At 52.7% G+C, this 16,613-nt stretch overlaps 1 protein-coding gene across 2 annotated transcripts in view; it reads left to right on the top strand.

The window, feature by feature from the left end:
• The window catches only part of LHFPL4 (LHFPL tetraspan subfamily member 4), a 322,093-nt gene that overhangs the window by 289,804 nt on the left and 15,676 nt on the right, over nt 1-16,613 (top strand). The window contains exon 3 of one of the 2 annotated variants that reach the window (XM_085624261.1): nt 10,867-10,883. The exons of the other annotated variant lie outside the window; for it this stretch is intronic. Coding sequence (XP_085480387.1) covers nt 10,867-10,883 — 17 coding nt within the window. The remainder of the gene's footprint in view (nt 1-10,866; nt 10,884-16,613) is intronic. 2 annotated transcript variants of the gene reach the window in all.

The following is a 16,613-nucleotide window of genomic DNA, read 5'->3' as shown; positions in this document are numbered from 1 at the left end:
TGGGGGGGAGGGGTTGCACACTGTACCCAGAGACATCATTTTATGCACTTCCTTTGTACTTTTCTTGTTGGGCTCCGCCCATCTGGTACACTGAAAATTCAATAAAATCTGTTGTTAAAAAAAAACATCAGTCCAGCCTATTCAACAGCAGTGACAGCTTCTCTCTCACACACTTAACAAGGACAACACAGTCAATAGCAGCGCAAGCTTCTCTCACACACACTGAATTGGGACACCACAGTCAAGAGCAGTGCAAGCTTCTGTCTCACACACTGAACAAGGAGAGCACAGTCACGAGCAACTCAAGCTTTCCTTGAACACAAAACACCAGTCAAGCACAGCCAACTGCACTGCAAGCTTCTTTTGCACACAAAACACCAGTGTAGTGAGAACAGCAACAGTTAGAGCTTTCCCTCTAGCTGAGAGCAGGCACTCTACAGTAGTATCACTGCAGGCTTTTCCTGCACACAAAGCAGGCAGAGCTTGGGCAGCACAAATACAAGCTCAACTCGCCCTCAGAAGCTCAGGAGACCCATACTCTACCCCTGGATATTCTTAGATGGCCCTCAACTCTCTTAGACATCCCTCACAGACCCTCAGCTGTGCTAAGTCCCTCAGTCAGCTCTCATATAACCTTTTTAAACCCCCTCCAGCCAGCCTGAACCCAATACTCAGCCATGAAGTGTACCTCAGCCCCACTGCTGACCCTCAGAAACCCTCAAAGGATCTCTGTATCACTCAGACCTCACTACGAGATCTAAGGGAGCCCCGTCTGAGCACCTGTCACCCTGAGAGGAATATATGACGTTACAACGCATGCAATTACAATGCATGCTTTTACAACGCAGTCTTTACATCGCAACTACCAATAAAGTGCATGATTTTCCAACGCATGCCATTAAAAAGCATTCTGTAAAACTACCATTACAACGCATTCTATTACAATGCATACCATTACAACGCATACCATTACAACGCGTAATACTTTTAGGGCAACAGTAGGGTAAATGTTGAATAGTGTAGGGGTAAAAAGTACTTTTCCCACTCCAGTGAGTGTAACAGTAGGGTAAGTGTTGGATAGTGTAGGGGTAAAAATTACTAAGTGCTGGATAGTGTAGGGGTAACAATTACTAGTCCCACTCCAGTGAGTGCAACAGTAGGGAAAGTGTTGGATAGTGTAGGGGTAAAAATTACTATTCCCATGTACCCCAAAACCCATACACACCCTAATGCTAAAAAAATCTCAATTACTTTCCTTATAATGCGTTATAATGGCATGCGTTGCAATGGCATGCGTTGTAGTAACATGCATTGTAATGACATGCGATGTAAAGGCAGTTGTCTTGTAACAGTTGTGTTGTAAAGGTAGGTTGTTGTAATGACTGCGTTGTAATGGATGTTCCCCCCTGAGAGTGCTTTTAACAACCTTTACTTGCCCTCCATGGCGCTTATCTAGTCCTCACAGGACGTTAGACTCCCTGCGGCCTTCCCCACCCCGAGGCACCTGCAGCCCCTTCGCAGCTGGGCACTTAACTAACCTGCACATTCTGTAATGTAGAATATGTCAGGCTGATAGCTCGGTAGGTTCATGCATTTGTTGCTAGAATCACAGTTCCATTCCACTGCTGAGAAACAGTTCAGTGTGTTTGGCGCCAGCTGGAAAGTGCCAAAAAGCCACTCTGCTTGGATGGTGTGCTATACAAGCAAACATTTCATTCTGCACTTATATGCATGACGTATCGCAGAGCATTGGACAAAGGTCAAACGGCACACGTTCGGTCTCTTTCGTTCTGGTGTGACTCATTGCTCACTTTTTCTTGGTGATTTTTTCTCAGAGATCACAGCAAAGTAGACAGATTTGATTTCATTTATTTATTACTTGATGTTTTCCATAGTGAGGGCCAGGTCTGTGGAGAGTCACAGCACGTTGCGTCTCGGGCGTTCATCCAAACACAGCTGGAATAACCTTGGCATACAATTTATAAAACACCCCTGTATGAAATCTTTCAGCGGGTCGCATTTCCATTTTCACGCTGGAAGTGCAGATGCGCCAACATAAAACATGTTACTTTAGTATTGGTCGGATACAGCCAGCGAACTGTAACTTCTTTACACAGCAGTAACTAAGAGTGGTTACACTAAAGCCCCATCCCTGTGCTCACAGGGTGACGTGTTAAAGCTGACAGCAGTATGTGCAGACAGCCGAAGCACTCCTAAGGTAGCTCAGACCAGAGATATCTTCTGTAAACCACCACTCAGCAGGAGTGGGAATCTGTCGTCCCTTTGGAAACTTATACATGAAGAGGGAGGTCAGCCTTGTGTGGAGCTGATGGCCGCCGAGGCTGGGGGTGATGGACTTTAAGACAGGCTAGTAGTCACGGGCTGCAATTAACAAGAGGGCTTGGGGGGGAATGGGGGCTCTTTTTGTTTACAGCTCAGAGCAGAGAACCAGAGCTCTTTGCCAAATGGGCACAGATGGCCTTCCTTTCTGTACATCTGCCGCCCCTGTCAGAGCATTGCTACCCCCCACACAAATGCACACACGCACGCACATGCACACAAACCCTCTCCATGGGGGCGAGGTGCACAGTTTAAAGAGTTCACAGAGTTGTACTCTGCTGAACTCTGCAAAATGCTGGAAAAACTCTGCCACGCTTTGCGGAGTTCCGACAGCGGCGGCATCTGTTAAGTCGCGCAGCTCGCATTGATTTTTAGTGCCAGGAGTTTGTCCTGTGCTGTAAAATAAGAGCGAACGGCACTACGCTTCATGCCAGAGGGCGCTGCTGCTTCCTGCTTTTTGAGTAGACATTCTACTTGAGCAGCAGCTTCCTCTACGCAAGTGGATTCCTCAACGCGAGCAGTCGCGACCTGACGTGACCAACTGGGTTGAGAAATATCGGCAGGAGGTCTAGTGTGAGATTTTTTCTCACAAGTTCTCGCCAACGTAACGTTGGCAAGCCATTTGAGAGAAAAAACTCCGCCTCACATCACTTCGCAGAGTTTTTGGGAACTCCGTGATCCACACGGAGCGCGGAGTGGGCAAAACTCCACAAACTCCACCAGCAGAGCGGAATTCTTCACCCACCCCTATAAACCAAGAGACCGAGCAGCGGAGGAACAAGCTTGGACCTCCCTTAGGGGAGCCCGAGGGAGCCGCTGCTGCCATCATCATGAAGACAGGGACAGGAACGGGAACTAAGCAGGACTCCACGAGCCCTGTCTGTCATCTGAATTTTCACTCTTGGCTATCTCTAACCACTCATCCACGAGCAGAATACTGTCTAGGAGCCATGCAGGTGGGTCCAGGTCAACCTTCTGAAGTCATCAAAGGTCACAAGTTGCATGACGTCTCTTGCACAACTCCTTGAGGCATTGGTGAATTGATGCCCACCTTCACTGTCAAGTAGCATGATTGGTCGTCTATGCTAAATACTCAAGATTGCTGAGGGCGCAAAAAGAGTACATTTGTGAAAAACAAACAAGGAATCAGTGAACCAAGACATCAAAGAACATTGACGTCAATAAGTTATACTAGGACCGAGAGGGGGCTTCATAACACAGGATAAACAGGTAAAGGATACTCCATCCTCTCCACCATTGGTGTTGACCTTTGGATCATCCAGATGTCAATATCTGCTTCCAGGGAGGGTTAATGATATCGTCTCCAAAGCGGGTGGGGGCACAGAGGTCCCCGAGTTGACTCTCAAGGCGCTGTGGGGTGACAGTTGTGCCCCCTGTATTAACTCCAACAGCTCTGGAAGGGGCTGTTCTGCCTCAACGCATAGCCATTAACTTAAGAGCTCCTCTGCTCTTTGGAAACAAGGCTAGACAACAGGGGGCGAGGCTTCCCCAAGACTGAAGAAGTGGTGGGTCCCGAGGAACCATACATGTCAGCATACATCGATGTACCATGAAAGGTGACCTCCCCCCCAGCAGCTTTGAAGTTTGGCATTAGGTTCATGGAACAGCAAGAACCGCCAAGGCTTCCCCTGGCAAGAGACAGCGGGAATGGGTTCACTTTTCAAAATACCGAGCCCTGAAGAGACAATCTTAAAGTCAGCAAAACTCTGAGTCTTGGGCATGATTGGAAGCAGCAAGGCCACAGCCTGCACACCACACTTTGACTTCTCCTGGGGCCCCTCTTACAGGCCCAGCCAGCCTGGGCCCATGGGAGGTCGCCCAGGCCTCTGGCATGGAACCTTCATCAGGTCCTTCATCAGTCCTCGTGAGAAGGCTTCTGGACCAGCTGGCCTGGGCCCATTGGAGGTCGCCCAGGCCTCTGGCATGGAACCTTCATCAGGTCCTTCATCAGTCCTCGCGAGAAGGCTTCTGGACCAGCTGGCTTGGGCCCATGGGAGGTCGCCCAGGCCTCTGGCATGGCACCTTCACCAGGTCCTTCATCAGTCCTCGCGAGAAGGCTTCTGGACCAGCTGGCTTGGGCCCATGGGAGGTCGCCCAGGCCTCTGGCATGGCACCTTCACCAGGTCCTTCATCAGTTCTCGTGAGAAGCCTTCTGGAGCAGCCAACCTGGGCCCATGGGAAGTCGCCCTGGCCTCTGGCATTGAACCTTCACCAGGTCCTTCATCAGTACTTGCGAGAAGCCTTGTGGCCCAGCTGGCCTGGGCCCATGGGAGGTCGCCCTGGCCTCTAGCATTGAACCTTCATCAGGTCCTTCATCAGTGCTCCCGAGAAGCCTTCTGGCCCAGCTGGCTTGAGCCCATGGGAGGTCGCACCGGCCTCTAGCATTGAACCTTCACCAAGTCCTTCATCAGTCCTTTTGAGAAGCCTTCTGGCCCAGCTGGCTTGGGCCCATGGGAGGTCGCACCGGCCTCTAGCATTGAACCTTCACCAGGTTCTTCATCAGTCCTTGCGAGAAGCCTTCTGGCTCAGCTGGCTTGGATCCATGGGAGGTCGCCCTGGCCTCTAGCATTGAACCTTCATCAGGTCCTTCATCAGTGCTCATGAGAAGCCTTCTGGCCCAGCTGGCTTGGGCCCATGGGAGGTCGCACCGGCCTCTAGCATTGAACCTTCACCAGGTCCTTCATCAGTCCTTGCGAGAAGCCTTCTAGCCCAGCTGGCTTGGGCCCATGGGAGGTCGCACCGGCCTCTAGCATTGAACCTTCACCAGATCCTTCATCAGTCCTTGCGAGAAGCCTTCTAGCCCAGCTGGCTTGGGCCCATGGGAGGTCGCACCGGCCTCTAGCATTGAACCTTCACCAGATCCTTCATCAGTCCTTGCGGGAAGCGTTCTGGACCAGCTGGCTTGGGCCCATGGGAGGTCGCCCTGGCCTCTAGCTTGGAACCTTCACAGAGTCCTTCATCAGTCCTCACAAGAGGCCTTCTGGAGCAGCTGACCTGGACCCATGGGAGGTCGCACCGGCCTCTAGCATTGAACCTTCACCAGGTCTTTCATCAGTCCTTGCGAGAAGCCTTCTGGACCAGCTGGCTTGGACCCATGGGAGGTCGCCCAGGCCTCTTGCATGGATCCTTCATCAGGTCCTTCATCAGTCCTCGCAAGAGGCCTTCTGGAGCAGCTGGCTTGGACCCATGGGAGGTCGCCCTGGCCTCTAGCATGGAACCTTCATCAGGTCCTTCATCAGTCCTCGCGAGAAACCTTCTGCCCCAGCTGGCCTGGGCCCATGAGAGGTCACCCTGGCCTCTAGCATGGAACCTTCACAGGGTCCTTCATCAGTCCTCGCAAGAAGCCTTCTTGCCCAACTGGCTTGGGTCCCTGTGAGATCAGCCAATGAGGCTCCTCCAAGGGCTCTGAACATGGAAACCATCTCTGGGGCGCCTAGACAAGCAGCCACAAAGGGCATACCACCATGCCCAACTGCACCCCCATAGTACTGGCACCTTCACATCGCTCGGAATCCCGCACTTGAGAACTTGAGTTTGTATACTGCCCCTGCATCTACCGGAGCAGAAGTGATGGATGCTCTTTCTCCCACATTGCAGCAAAGACCTGGAACAGCCCTCACTCCCGCATCCACCGAAGCAGAAGTGGGCAACGCTCCTTCTCCCACATTGCAGCAAAGACCTGGAACAGCCCACACTCCCACATCCACCGAAGCAGAAGTGGGCAACGCTCCTTCTCCCACATCGCAGCAAAGATCTGGAACAGCCCACACTCCCACATCCACCGAAGCAGAAGTGGGCGACGCTCCTTCTCCCACATCGCAGCAAAGATCTGGAACAGCCCATACTCCCCGCATCCACCGAAGCAGAAGTGGAGGATGCTCCTTCTCCCACATCACAGCAAAGATGTGGAAGAGCCCATACTCCCCGCATCTACTGAAGCAGAAGTGGAGGAGGCTCCTTCTCCCGCATCACAGCACAGACCTTGAACAGCCCATAATCCCCACATCTACCGATGCAGAAGTGGAGGATGCTCCTTCTCCCACATCGCAGAAAAGACCGGGAACAGCCCATACTCCTTGCATCTACCGAAGCAGAAGTGGAGGATGCTCCTTCTCCCGCATCACAGCAAAGATGTGGAAGAGCCCATACTCCCTGCATCTACTGAAGCAGAAGTGGAGGATGCTCCTTCTCCCACATCACAGCAAAGACCTGGGACAGCCCATACTCCCCGAATCTACCGAAGCAGAAGTGGAGGATGCTCCTTCTCCCACATCACAGCAAAGATGTGGAAGAGCCCATACTCCCTGCATCTACTGAAGCAGAAGTGGAGGATGCTCCTTCTCCCACATCACAGCAAAGACCTGGGACAGCCCATACTCCCCGAATCTACCGAAGCAGAAGTGGAGGATGCTCCTTCTCCAACATCGCTGCAAAGACCTGGAACAGCCCATACTCCTTGCATCTACCGAAGCAGAAGTGGAGGATGCTCCTTCTCCCGCATCACAGCACAGACCTTGAACAGCCCATAATCCCCGCATCTACCGATGCAGAAGTGGAGTATGCTCCTTCTCCCACATCGCAGCAAAGACCGGGAACAGACCATACTTCCCGCATCTACCGAAGCAGAAGTGGAGGATGCTCCTTATCCCACATCACTGCAAAGATGTGGAAGAGCCCATACTCCCTGCATCTACTGAAGCAGAAGTGGAGGATGCTCCTTCTCCCACATCACAGCAAAGACCTGGGACAGCCCATACTCCCCGCATCTACCGAAGCAGAAGTGGAGGATGCTCCTTCTCCCGCATCACAGCAAAGACCTGGGACAGCCCATACTCCCCGCATCTACCGAAGCAGAAGTGGAGGATGCTCCTTCTCCCACATCGCAGCAAAGACCTGGAACAGCCTCCCCATGCACCTCCGGACCATCACCTCACTTCCAGAATTCAGAAGGGTCCCCAAGACCTGGCTGTAAAGGCCTCTGTGACTTTCAAGAGCCTGGATACCCTGTAGCAGCGCTTTATACATCCTCATTGATTGATCCATTCTAGCTGTCCTACCTGGCTTGTGTAAATCTCACATTTTCCATGTTCCATATGTTTGAGAAGTTTCTACAAACCCGTTCGGGTTTTTCTTCATGTTTAGGGTCTGTTTACTTTTTTCACATTGATTAGTCCATGTGTATAGCACTGAACTGCACTTCTTCGCTGTGCCTCCCACAGACCCACAGACCCTGAGACCCCAACCAGAGGGAGAGCAGGAGTGGTTCCCATTCCATGCAGGGGGCGGACAGCTTGCACAACCTGGGTGGGTCACTGCTACTCAAGAGTTTCAAGGAACCTCACAAAGAGGAGAAGAGTTAAATCAAACTAACTAGCTACCACCACCATCCCTGGAGAGTATGGGAGGGCCCTGCACCCGGTAAACTGAGAAGGGGGGAGGGGGCTCCCAGGACTTCTGTTGCACCCAAAGCGAATCATGCAAAGAGACAACTTTCTACCTAACTTACTGCAACTGCCCAGCACTGCTGTCTGCATAACTCACTACAACTGCCCAGCACTAATGTCTGCATAACTCACAACTGCCCAGCACTACTGTCTGCATAACTCACTGCAACTGCCCAGCACTAATGTCTGCATAACTCACAACTGCCCAGCACTACTGTCTGCATAACTCACTGCAACTGCCCAGCACTGCTGTCTGCCTAACTCACTGTTACTGCCCAGCATTGCTGTCTGCATAACTCACTGCAACTGCCCAGCACTGCTGTCTGCCTAACTCACTGTTACTGCCCAGCATTGCTGTCTGCCTAACTCACTGTTACTGCCCAGCATTGCTGTCTGCATAACTCACTACAACTGCCCAGCACAAATGGCTGCATAACTCACAACTGCCCAGCACTACTGTCTGCATAACTCACTGCAACTGCCCAGCACTGCTGTCTGCCTAACTCACAACTGCCCAGCACTACTGTCTGCATAACTCACTGCAACTGCCCAGCACTGCTGTCTGCGTAACTTACAACTGCCCGGCACTACTGTCTGCATAACTCAATGCAACAGCCCAGCACTGCTGTCTGCCTAACTCACTACAACTGCCCAGCACTGCTGTCTGCCTAACTCACTGTTACTGTCCAGCATTGCTGTCTGCATAGCTCACTGCAACTGCTCAGCACGGCTGCCTGCCTAACTCACTGCAACTGCCCAGCAATTCTGTCTGCATAACTCACAACTGCCCAGCACTACTGCCTGCATACCTCACAACTTCCCAGCACTACTGTCTGCATAAATCACTACAATTGCCCAGCAATAATGTCTGCATAACTCACAACTGCCCAGCACTACTGTCTGCATAACTCCCTGAACTGCCCAGCACTACTGTCTGCATAACTCCCTGAACTGCCCAGCACTGCTGTCTGCATAACTCACTGCAACTGCCCAGCACTGCTGTCTGCCTAACTCACAACTGCCCAGCCCTACTGTCTGCATAACTCACTGCAACTGCCCAGCGCTGCTGTCTGCCTAACTCACTGCAACTGCCCTGCACTGCGGTCTGCCTAACTCACTGTTACTGCCCAGCATTGCTGTCTGCCTAACTCACTATTACTGCCCAGCATTGCTGTCTGCATAACTCACTGCAACTGCCCAGCACTGCTGTTTGCCTAACTCACTGCAACTGCCCTGCACTGCTGTCTGCCTAACTCACTGTTACTGCCCAGCATTGCTGTCTGCATAACTCACTGCAACTGCTCAGCACTGCTGTCAGCCTAACTCACTGTAACTGCCCAGCACTGCTGTCTGCATAACTCACTGCAACTGCTCAGCACTACTGTCTGCCTAACTCACTGTACCTGCCCAGCACTGCTGTCTGCATAACTCGCTGCAATTGCTCAGCACTACTGTCTGCCTAACTCACTGTACCTGCCCAGCACTGCTATCTGCATAATTCACTGCAACTACTCAGCATTGCTGTCTGCATAACTCACCACAACTTCCCAGCACTAATGTCTGCATAACTCACTGCAACTGACAAGCACTGCTGTCTGCTTAACACACACCTGCCCAGCACTACTGTCTGCATAACTCACTGCACCTGCCCAGCACTGCTGTCTGCCTAACTCACTGCAACTGCCCAGCACTGCTGTCTGCCTAACTCACTGTTACTGCCCAGCATTGCTGTCTGCATAACTCACTGCAACTTCTCAGCACTGCTGTCTGCCTAACTCACTGTAACTGCCGAGCACTGCTGTCCGCATAACTCACTGCAACTGCTCAGCATTGCTGTCTGCATAACTCACTACAACTGCCCAGCACTAATGTCTGCATAACTCACAACTGCCCAGCACTACTGTCTGCATAACTCCCTGAACTGCCCAGCACCGCTGTCTGCCTAACTCACTGTAACTGCCCAGCACTGCTGTCTGCCTAACTCACTGTAACTGCCCAGCTCTGCTGTCTGCCTAACTCACTGCGACTGCCCAGCACTGCTGTCTGCCTAACGCACTGCAACTGCCCAGCACTGCTGTCTGCCTAACTCGCAACTGCCCAGCACTTCTGTCTGCCTAACTCACTGCAACTGCCCGGCACTGCTGTCTGCCTAACTCGCAACTGCCCAGCACTTCTGTCTGCCTAACTCACTGCAACTGCCCAGCACTGCTGTCTGCCTAACTCGCAACTGCCCAGCACTTCTGTCTGCCTAACTCACTGCAACTGCCCGGCACTGCTGTCTGCCTAACTCACTGTTACTGCCCAGCATTGCTGTCAGCTTAACTCACTGCAACTGCTCAGCACTACTGTCTGCCTAACTCACTGTACCTGCCCAGCACTGCTGTCTGCATAACTCACTGCAACTGCCCAGCACTACTGTCTGCCTAACTCACTATACCTGCCCAGCTCTGCTGTCTGCCTAACTCACTGCAACTGCCCAGCACTGCTGTCTGCATAACCCACTGCAACTGCCCAGCTCTGCTGTCTGCCTAACTCACTACAACTGCCCAGCACCACTGTCTGTCTAACTCACTGTATCTGCCCAGCACTGATGCCTGCCTAACTCACTGCAACTGCACAGTATTGCTTTCTGCATAACTCACTGCAACTGCTCAGCACTGCTGTCTTCCTAACTCACTGCAACTCCCCAGCCCTTCTGTCTGCCTAACTCACTGTAACTGTCCAGCTCTGCTGTCTCACTCACTGCAACTGCCCACAATTACTGTCTGCCTATCTCACTTCGACTGTCCGGCACTCCTGTCTGCCTAAGTCACTGTAACTGCCCTACACTACTGTTTGCCTAACTCACTTTACATGCCCAGCACTACTGTCTGCCTCCCTCACTACAACTGCCCAGCACTACTGTCTGCCTCACTCCCTGTAACGGGCCAGCCGGGGCTACCAGTGAGACAAATCGTGCCTGATTATGAATAGAACTGTCCGGTGATTTCAGAAAGACTGACCCCCTGCTTTCCGTTGTGTGACAAATGTAACACTAACTATCTTTTTTTGTGTTTTTCAGATTTTGTTGTCCCTGCGGTAAGTTCTATGTTGCAAATAGATGTTTCTGGAAAGGCTTCTATGCCAGTGCGGTCTGTTACAGTGAGGTTTGACAGCACGGGCTCTGGTCCAGATTACTGAGGTATGTCAGTGCTGGCTGTGTTCTTCTGAAGTGTGGCTTGTATTCTGTATTCCAGTGAGGTCTGTCAGTGCTGGCTGTGTTCTTCTGAAGTGTGGCTTGTATTCTGTATTCCAGTGAGATCTGTCAGTGCTGGCTGTGGTCTGTATTCCAGTGAGGTCTGTCAGTGCAGCTGTGGTCTGTATTCCAGTGAGGTCTGTCAGTGCTGACTGTGGTCTGTGTCACAGTGAGGTCTGTCAGTGCTGGCTGCGATCTTTGCTACAGTGAGGTCTGTCAGTGCTGGCTGCGGCCTGTGTTACCGTGAGGTCTGTCAGTGCTGGCTGCGGTCTGTGTTACAGTGAGGTCTGTCAGTGTTGGCTGCGCTCTGTGTTACAGTGAGGTCTGTCAGTGCTGGCTGTGGCTGCGGTCTGTGTTACAGTGAGGTCTCTCAGTGCTGGCTGTGGTCTGTGTTACAGTGAGGTCGGTCAGTGCTGGCTGTGGCTGTGGTCTGTGTTACAATGAGGTCTGTCAGTGTTCGCTGTGGTCTGTGTCACAGTGAGGTCTGTCAGTGCTGGCTGTGGTCAGTGTTACTGTAAGGTCTGTCAGTGCTAGCTGTGGCTGCGGTCTGTGTTACAGCGAGGTCTGTCAGTGGTGGATGTGGTCTGTGTTACAGTGAGGTCTGTCAGTGCTGGCTGTGGTCTGTGTTACAGTGAGGTCTGTCAGTGCTGGCTGTGGCTGTGGTCTGTGTCACAGTGAGGTCTGTCAGTGCTGGCTGTTGCTGCGGTCTGTGTTACAGCGAGGTCTGTCAGTGCTGGATGCGGTCTGTGTTACCGTGAGGTCTGTCAGTGCTGGCTGCGGTCTGTGTTACAGTGAGGTCTGTCAGTGTTGGCTGCGCTCTGTGTTACAGTGAGGGCTGTCAGTGCTGGCTGTGGCTGCGGTCTGTGTTACAGTGAGGTCTACCAGTGGTGGATGTGGTCTGTGTTACAGTGAGGTCTCTCAGTGCTGGCTGTGGTCTGTGTTACAGTGAGGTCGGTCAGTGCTGGCTGTGGCTGTGGTCTGTGTTACAATGAGGTCTGTCAGTGTTCGCTGTGGTCTGTGTCACAGTGAGGTCTGTCAGTGCTGGCTGTGGTCAGTGTTACTGTAAGGTCTGTCAGTGCTAGCTGTGGCTGCGGTCTGTGTTACAGCGAGGTCTGTCAGTGGTGGATGTGGTCTGTGTTACAGTGAGGTCTGTCAGTGCTGGCTGTGGTCTGTGTTACAGTGAGGTCTGTCAGTGCTGGCTGTGGCTGTGGTCTGTGTCACAGTGAGGTCTGTCAGTGCTGGCTGTTGCTGCGGTCTGTGTTACAGTGAGGTCTGTCAGTGCTGGCTGTGGCTGCGGTCTGTGTTACAGCGAGGTCTGTCAGTGCTGGATATGGTCTGTGTTACAGTGAGATCTGTCAGTGCTATCTGTGGTCTGTGTTAAGATGAGGTTTGTCAGTGCTGGCTATGGCTGTGGTCTGTGTCACAGTGAGGTCTGTCAGTGCTGGCTGCGGTCTGTGTTACAGTGAGGTCTGGCAGTGCTGGCTGTGGCTTTGGTATGTGTTACAGTGAGGTCTGTCAGTGCTGGCTGTGGTCTGTGTTACAGTGAGGTCTTGTCAGTGCTGACTGTGGTCTGTGTTACAGTGAGTTCTGTCAGTGCTGGCTGTGGTCTGTGCTACTGTGAGGTTGGTCGCTGCTGGCTGTGGTCTGTGTTACAGTGAGTTCTGTCAGTGCTGGCTGCGGTCGTGTTACAGTGAGAAGTGTTGGCTGTGGTTTGTGTTACAGTGAGGTCTGTCAGTACTGACTGTGGTCTGTGTTACAGTGAGTTCTGTCGGTGCAGGCTGTGGTCTGTGTTACAGTGAGGTTGGTCAGTGCTGGCTGTGGTCTGTGTCACAGTGAGGTCTGTCAGTGCTGGCTGCAGTCGGTGTTACAGTGAGATCTGTCAGTGCTGGCTGCGGTCTGTGTTACAGTGAAGTCTGTCAATGCTGGCTGTGGTCTGTGTTACAGTGAGGTCTCTCAGTACTGGCTGTGGTCTGTGTTACAGTGAAGTCTGTCAATGCTGGCTGTGGTCTGTGTTACAGTGAGGTATGTCAGTGCTGGATGCGGTCTGTGTTACAGTGAGGTTGTTCAGTGCTGGCTGCGGTCTGTGTTACAGTGAGGTCTGTCAGTGCTGGCTGTGGCTGTGGTCTGTGTTCAGTGAGGTCTGTCAGTGTTGGCTGCGGTCTGTGTTACAGTGAGGTCTGTCAGTGCTGGCTGTGGCTGTGGTCTGTGTTCAGTGAGGTCTGTCAGTGTTGGCTGCGGTCTGTGTTACAGTGAAGTCTGTCAATGCCGGCTGTGGTCTGTATTACAGTGAGGTCTGTCAGTGCTGGCTGTGGTCTGTGTTACAGTGAGGTTGGTCAGTGCTGGCTACGGTCTGTGTTACAGTGAGGTCTGTCAGTGCTGGCTGTGGTCTGTGTTACAGTGAGGTCTGTCAGTGCTTGCTGTCGTCTGTGTTACAGTGAAGTCTGTCAATGCTGGCTGTGGTCTGTGTTCAGTGAGGTCTGTCAGTGCTGGATGCGGTCTGTGTTACAGTGAGGTTGGTCAGTGCTGGCTGCAGTCTGTGTTACAGTGAGGTCTGTCAGTGCTGGCTGTGGTCTGTGTTCAGTGAGGTCTGTCAGTGTTGGCTGCGGTCTGTGTTACAGTGAGGTCTGTCAGTGCTGGCTGTGGCTGCAGTCTGTGTTACAGTGAGGTCTGTCTGCTGGCTGCGGTCTGTGTTACAGTGAAGTCTGTCAATACCGGCTGTGGTCTGTGTTACAGTGAGGTCTGTCAGTGCTGGATGCGGTCTGTGTTACAGTGAGGTTGGTCAGTGCTGGCTACGGTCTGTGTTACAGTGAGGTCTGTCAGTGCTGGGTGTGGTCTGTGTTACAGTGAGGTCTGTCGGTGCAGCTGCGGTCTGTGTTACAGTGAGGTCTGTCAGTGCTTGCTGTCGTCTGTGTTACAGTGAGGTCTGTCGGTGCAGCTGTGGTCTGTGTCACAGTGAGGTCTGTCGGTGCAGCTGCGGTCTGTGTTACAGTGAGGTCTGTCAGTGCTTGCTGTCGTCTGTGTTACAGTGAGGTCTGTCAGTGCTGGATGTGGTCAGTGTTAAAGTGAGGTCTGTCAGTGCTGGCTGTGGCTGCAGTCTGTGTTTCAGTGAGGTCTGTCAGTGCACCTGTGGCTGTGGTCTGTCGTCTGTGTTACAGTGAGGTCTAGTCATTGCTGGATGTGGTCTGTGTTACAGTGAGGTCTGTCAGTGTTCGCTGTGGTCTGTGTCACAGTGAGGTCTGTCAGTGCTGGCCACGGTCTGTGTTACAGTGAGGTCTGTCAGTGCTTGCTGTGGTCTGTGTTAAAGTGAGTTCTGTCAGTGCTAGCTGTGGCTGTGGACTGTGTTACAGTGAGGTTTGTCAGTGCTTGCTGTCGTCTGTGTTACAGTGAGGTATGTCAGTGCTGGATGTGGTCTGTGTTACAGTGAGGTCTGTCAGTGTTCGCTGTGGTCTGTGTCACAGTGAGGTCTGTCTGTGCTGGCCACAGTCTGTGTTACAGTGAGGTCTGTCAGTGCTGGCTGTGGCTGTGGTCTGTGTTACAGTGAGGTCTGTCAGTGCTTGCTGTGGTCTGTGTTGCAGTGAGGCCTGTCAGTGCTGGATGCGGTCTGTGTTACAGTAAGGTCTGTCAGTGCTTGCTGTGGCCAGTATCACAGTGAGGTCTGTCAGTGCTGGCTGTTGCTGTGGTCTGTGTTACAGTAAGGTCTGTCAGTGCTGACTGTGGTCTCTGTTAAAGTGAGTTATGTCAGTGCTGGCTGTGGCTGTGGTCTGTGTTACAGTGAGGTCTGTCAGTGCTTGCTGTCGTCTGTGTTACAGTGAGGTCTGTCAGTGCTGGCTGTAGCTGTGGTCTGTGTTACAGTGAGCAGTGCTGGCTGTGGCTGTGTCACAGCGAGGTCTGTCAGTGCAGCTGCGGTCTGTGTTACAATGAGGTCTGTCAGTGCTGGCTGTGGTCTGTGTTAAAGTGAGTTCTGTCAGTGCTGGCTGTGGTCTGTGTTACAGTGAGGTCTGTCATTGCTGGCCGCAGTCTGTGTTACAGTGAGGTCTGTCAGTGCTGGATGTGGTCAGTGTTACAGTGAGGTTTGTCAGTGCTGGCTGCGGTCTGTCTTACTTTGAGGTCTGCCTGAACTGCCTGTGGTCTGTGTTACAGTGAGGTCTGTCAGTGCTGGCCGTGGTCTGTCTTACAGTGAGTTCAGTCAGTGCTGGCTGTGGCTGTGTCACAGTGAGGTCTGTCAGTGCTGGCTGTGGCTGTGGTCAGTGTCACAGTGAGGTCTGTGAGTGCTGGGTGTTGCTGCGGTCTGTGTTACAGTGAGGTCGGTCAGTGCTGGCTGTGGCTGTTGTCTGTGTCACAGTGACGTCTGTCAGTGTTGGCTGTGGTCTGTGTTACAGTGAGTTCTGTCAGGGCTGGCTGTGACTGTGGTCTGTGTTACAGTGAGGTCTGTCAGTACTTGCTGTTGTCTGTGTTAGTGAGCAGTGCTGGCTGTGGTCTGTGTTACAGTGAGGTCTGTCAGTGTTCGCTGTGGTCTGTGTCACAGTGAGGTCTGTCAGTGCTGGCCACGGTCTGTGTTACAGTGAGGTCTGTCAGTGCTTGCTGTGGTCTGTGTTGCAGTGAGGCCTGTCAGCGCTGGATGCGGTCTGTGTTACAGTGAGGTCTGTCAGTGCTGGCTGTGGTCTGTGTTAAAGTGAGTTCTGTCAGTGCTTGCTGTCGCCTGTGTTACAGTGAGTTCTGTCAGTGCTGGCTGCGGCCGTTGCCTGTGTTACAGTGAGGTCTGTCAGTGCTGGATGTGGTCTGTGTTACAGTGAGGTCTGTCAGTGTTCGCTGTGGTCTGTGTCACAGTGAGGTCTGTCTGTGCTGGCCACAGTCTGCGTTACAGTGAGGTCTGTCAGTGCTGGCTGTGGCTGCGGTCAGTGTCACAGTGAGTTCTGTCAGTGCTGGCTGTGGCTGTGGTCAGTGTCACAGTGAGGTCTGTCAGTGCTGGCTGTGGCTGTGGTCAGTGTCACAGTGAGGTCTGTCAGTGCTGGCTGTAGCTGTTGTCTGTGTCACAGTGAGGTCTGTCGATGCTGGCTGTGGTCTGTGTCACAGTGAGGTCTGTCAGTGCAGCTGCGGTCTGTGTTACAGTGAGGTCTGTCAGTGCTGGCTGCGGTCTGTCTTACAGTGAGTTCTTTCAGTGCTGGCTGTGGCTGTGGTCTGTGTTACAGTGTGTTCTGTCAGTGCTGGCTGTGGCCTGTGTCACAGTGAGGTCTGTTGGCGCAGCTGCGGTCTGTGTTACAGGGAGGTCTGTCAGTGCTGGCTGAGGTCTGTCTTACAGTGAGGTCTGTCAGTGCTGGCTGTGGCTGTGGTCAGTGTCACAGTGAGGTCTGTCAGTGCTGACTGTGGCTGTGGTCTGTGTCACAGTGAGGTCTGTCAGTGCTGGCTGCGGTCTGTCTTACAGTGAGGTCTGTCAGTGCTGGCTGTGGCTGTGGCCTGTGTCACAGTGAGGTCTGTCAGTGCTGGCTGAGGTCTGTCTTACAGTGAGGTCTGTCAGTGCTGGCTGTGGCTGTGGTCAGTGTCACAGTGAGGTCTGTCAGTGCTGGGTGAGGTCT

Source organism: Triturus cristatus, chromosome 9 (genome assembly GCF_964204655.1).
Source record: "Triturus cristatus chromosome 9, aTriCri1.1, whole genome shotgun sequence".
NCBI classification, from domain to species: domain Eukaryota; kingdom Metazoa; phylum Chordata; class Amphibia; order Caudata; family Salamandridae; genus Triturus; species Triturus cristatus.
The sequence above is the reverse complement of the archived record's forward strand: the minus strand, read 5'-3'. Positions and strand labels throughout refer to the sequence as shown.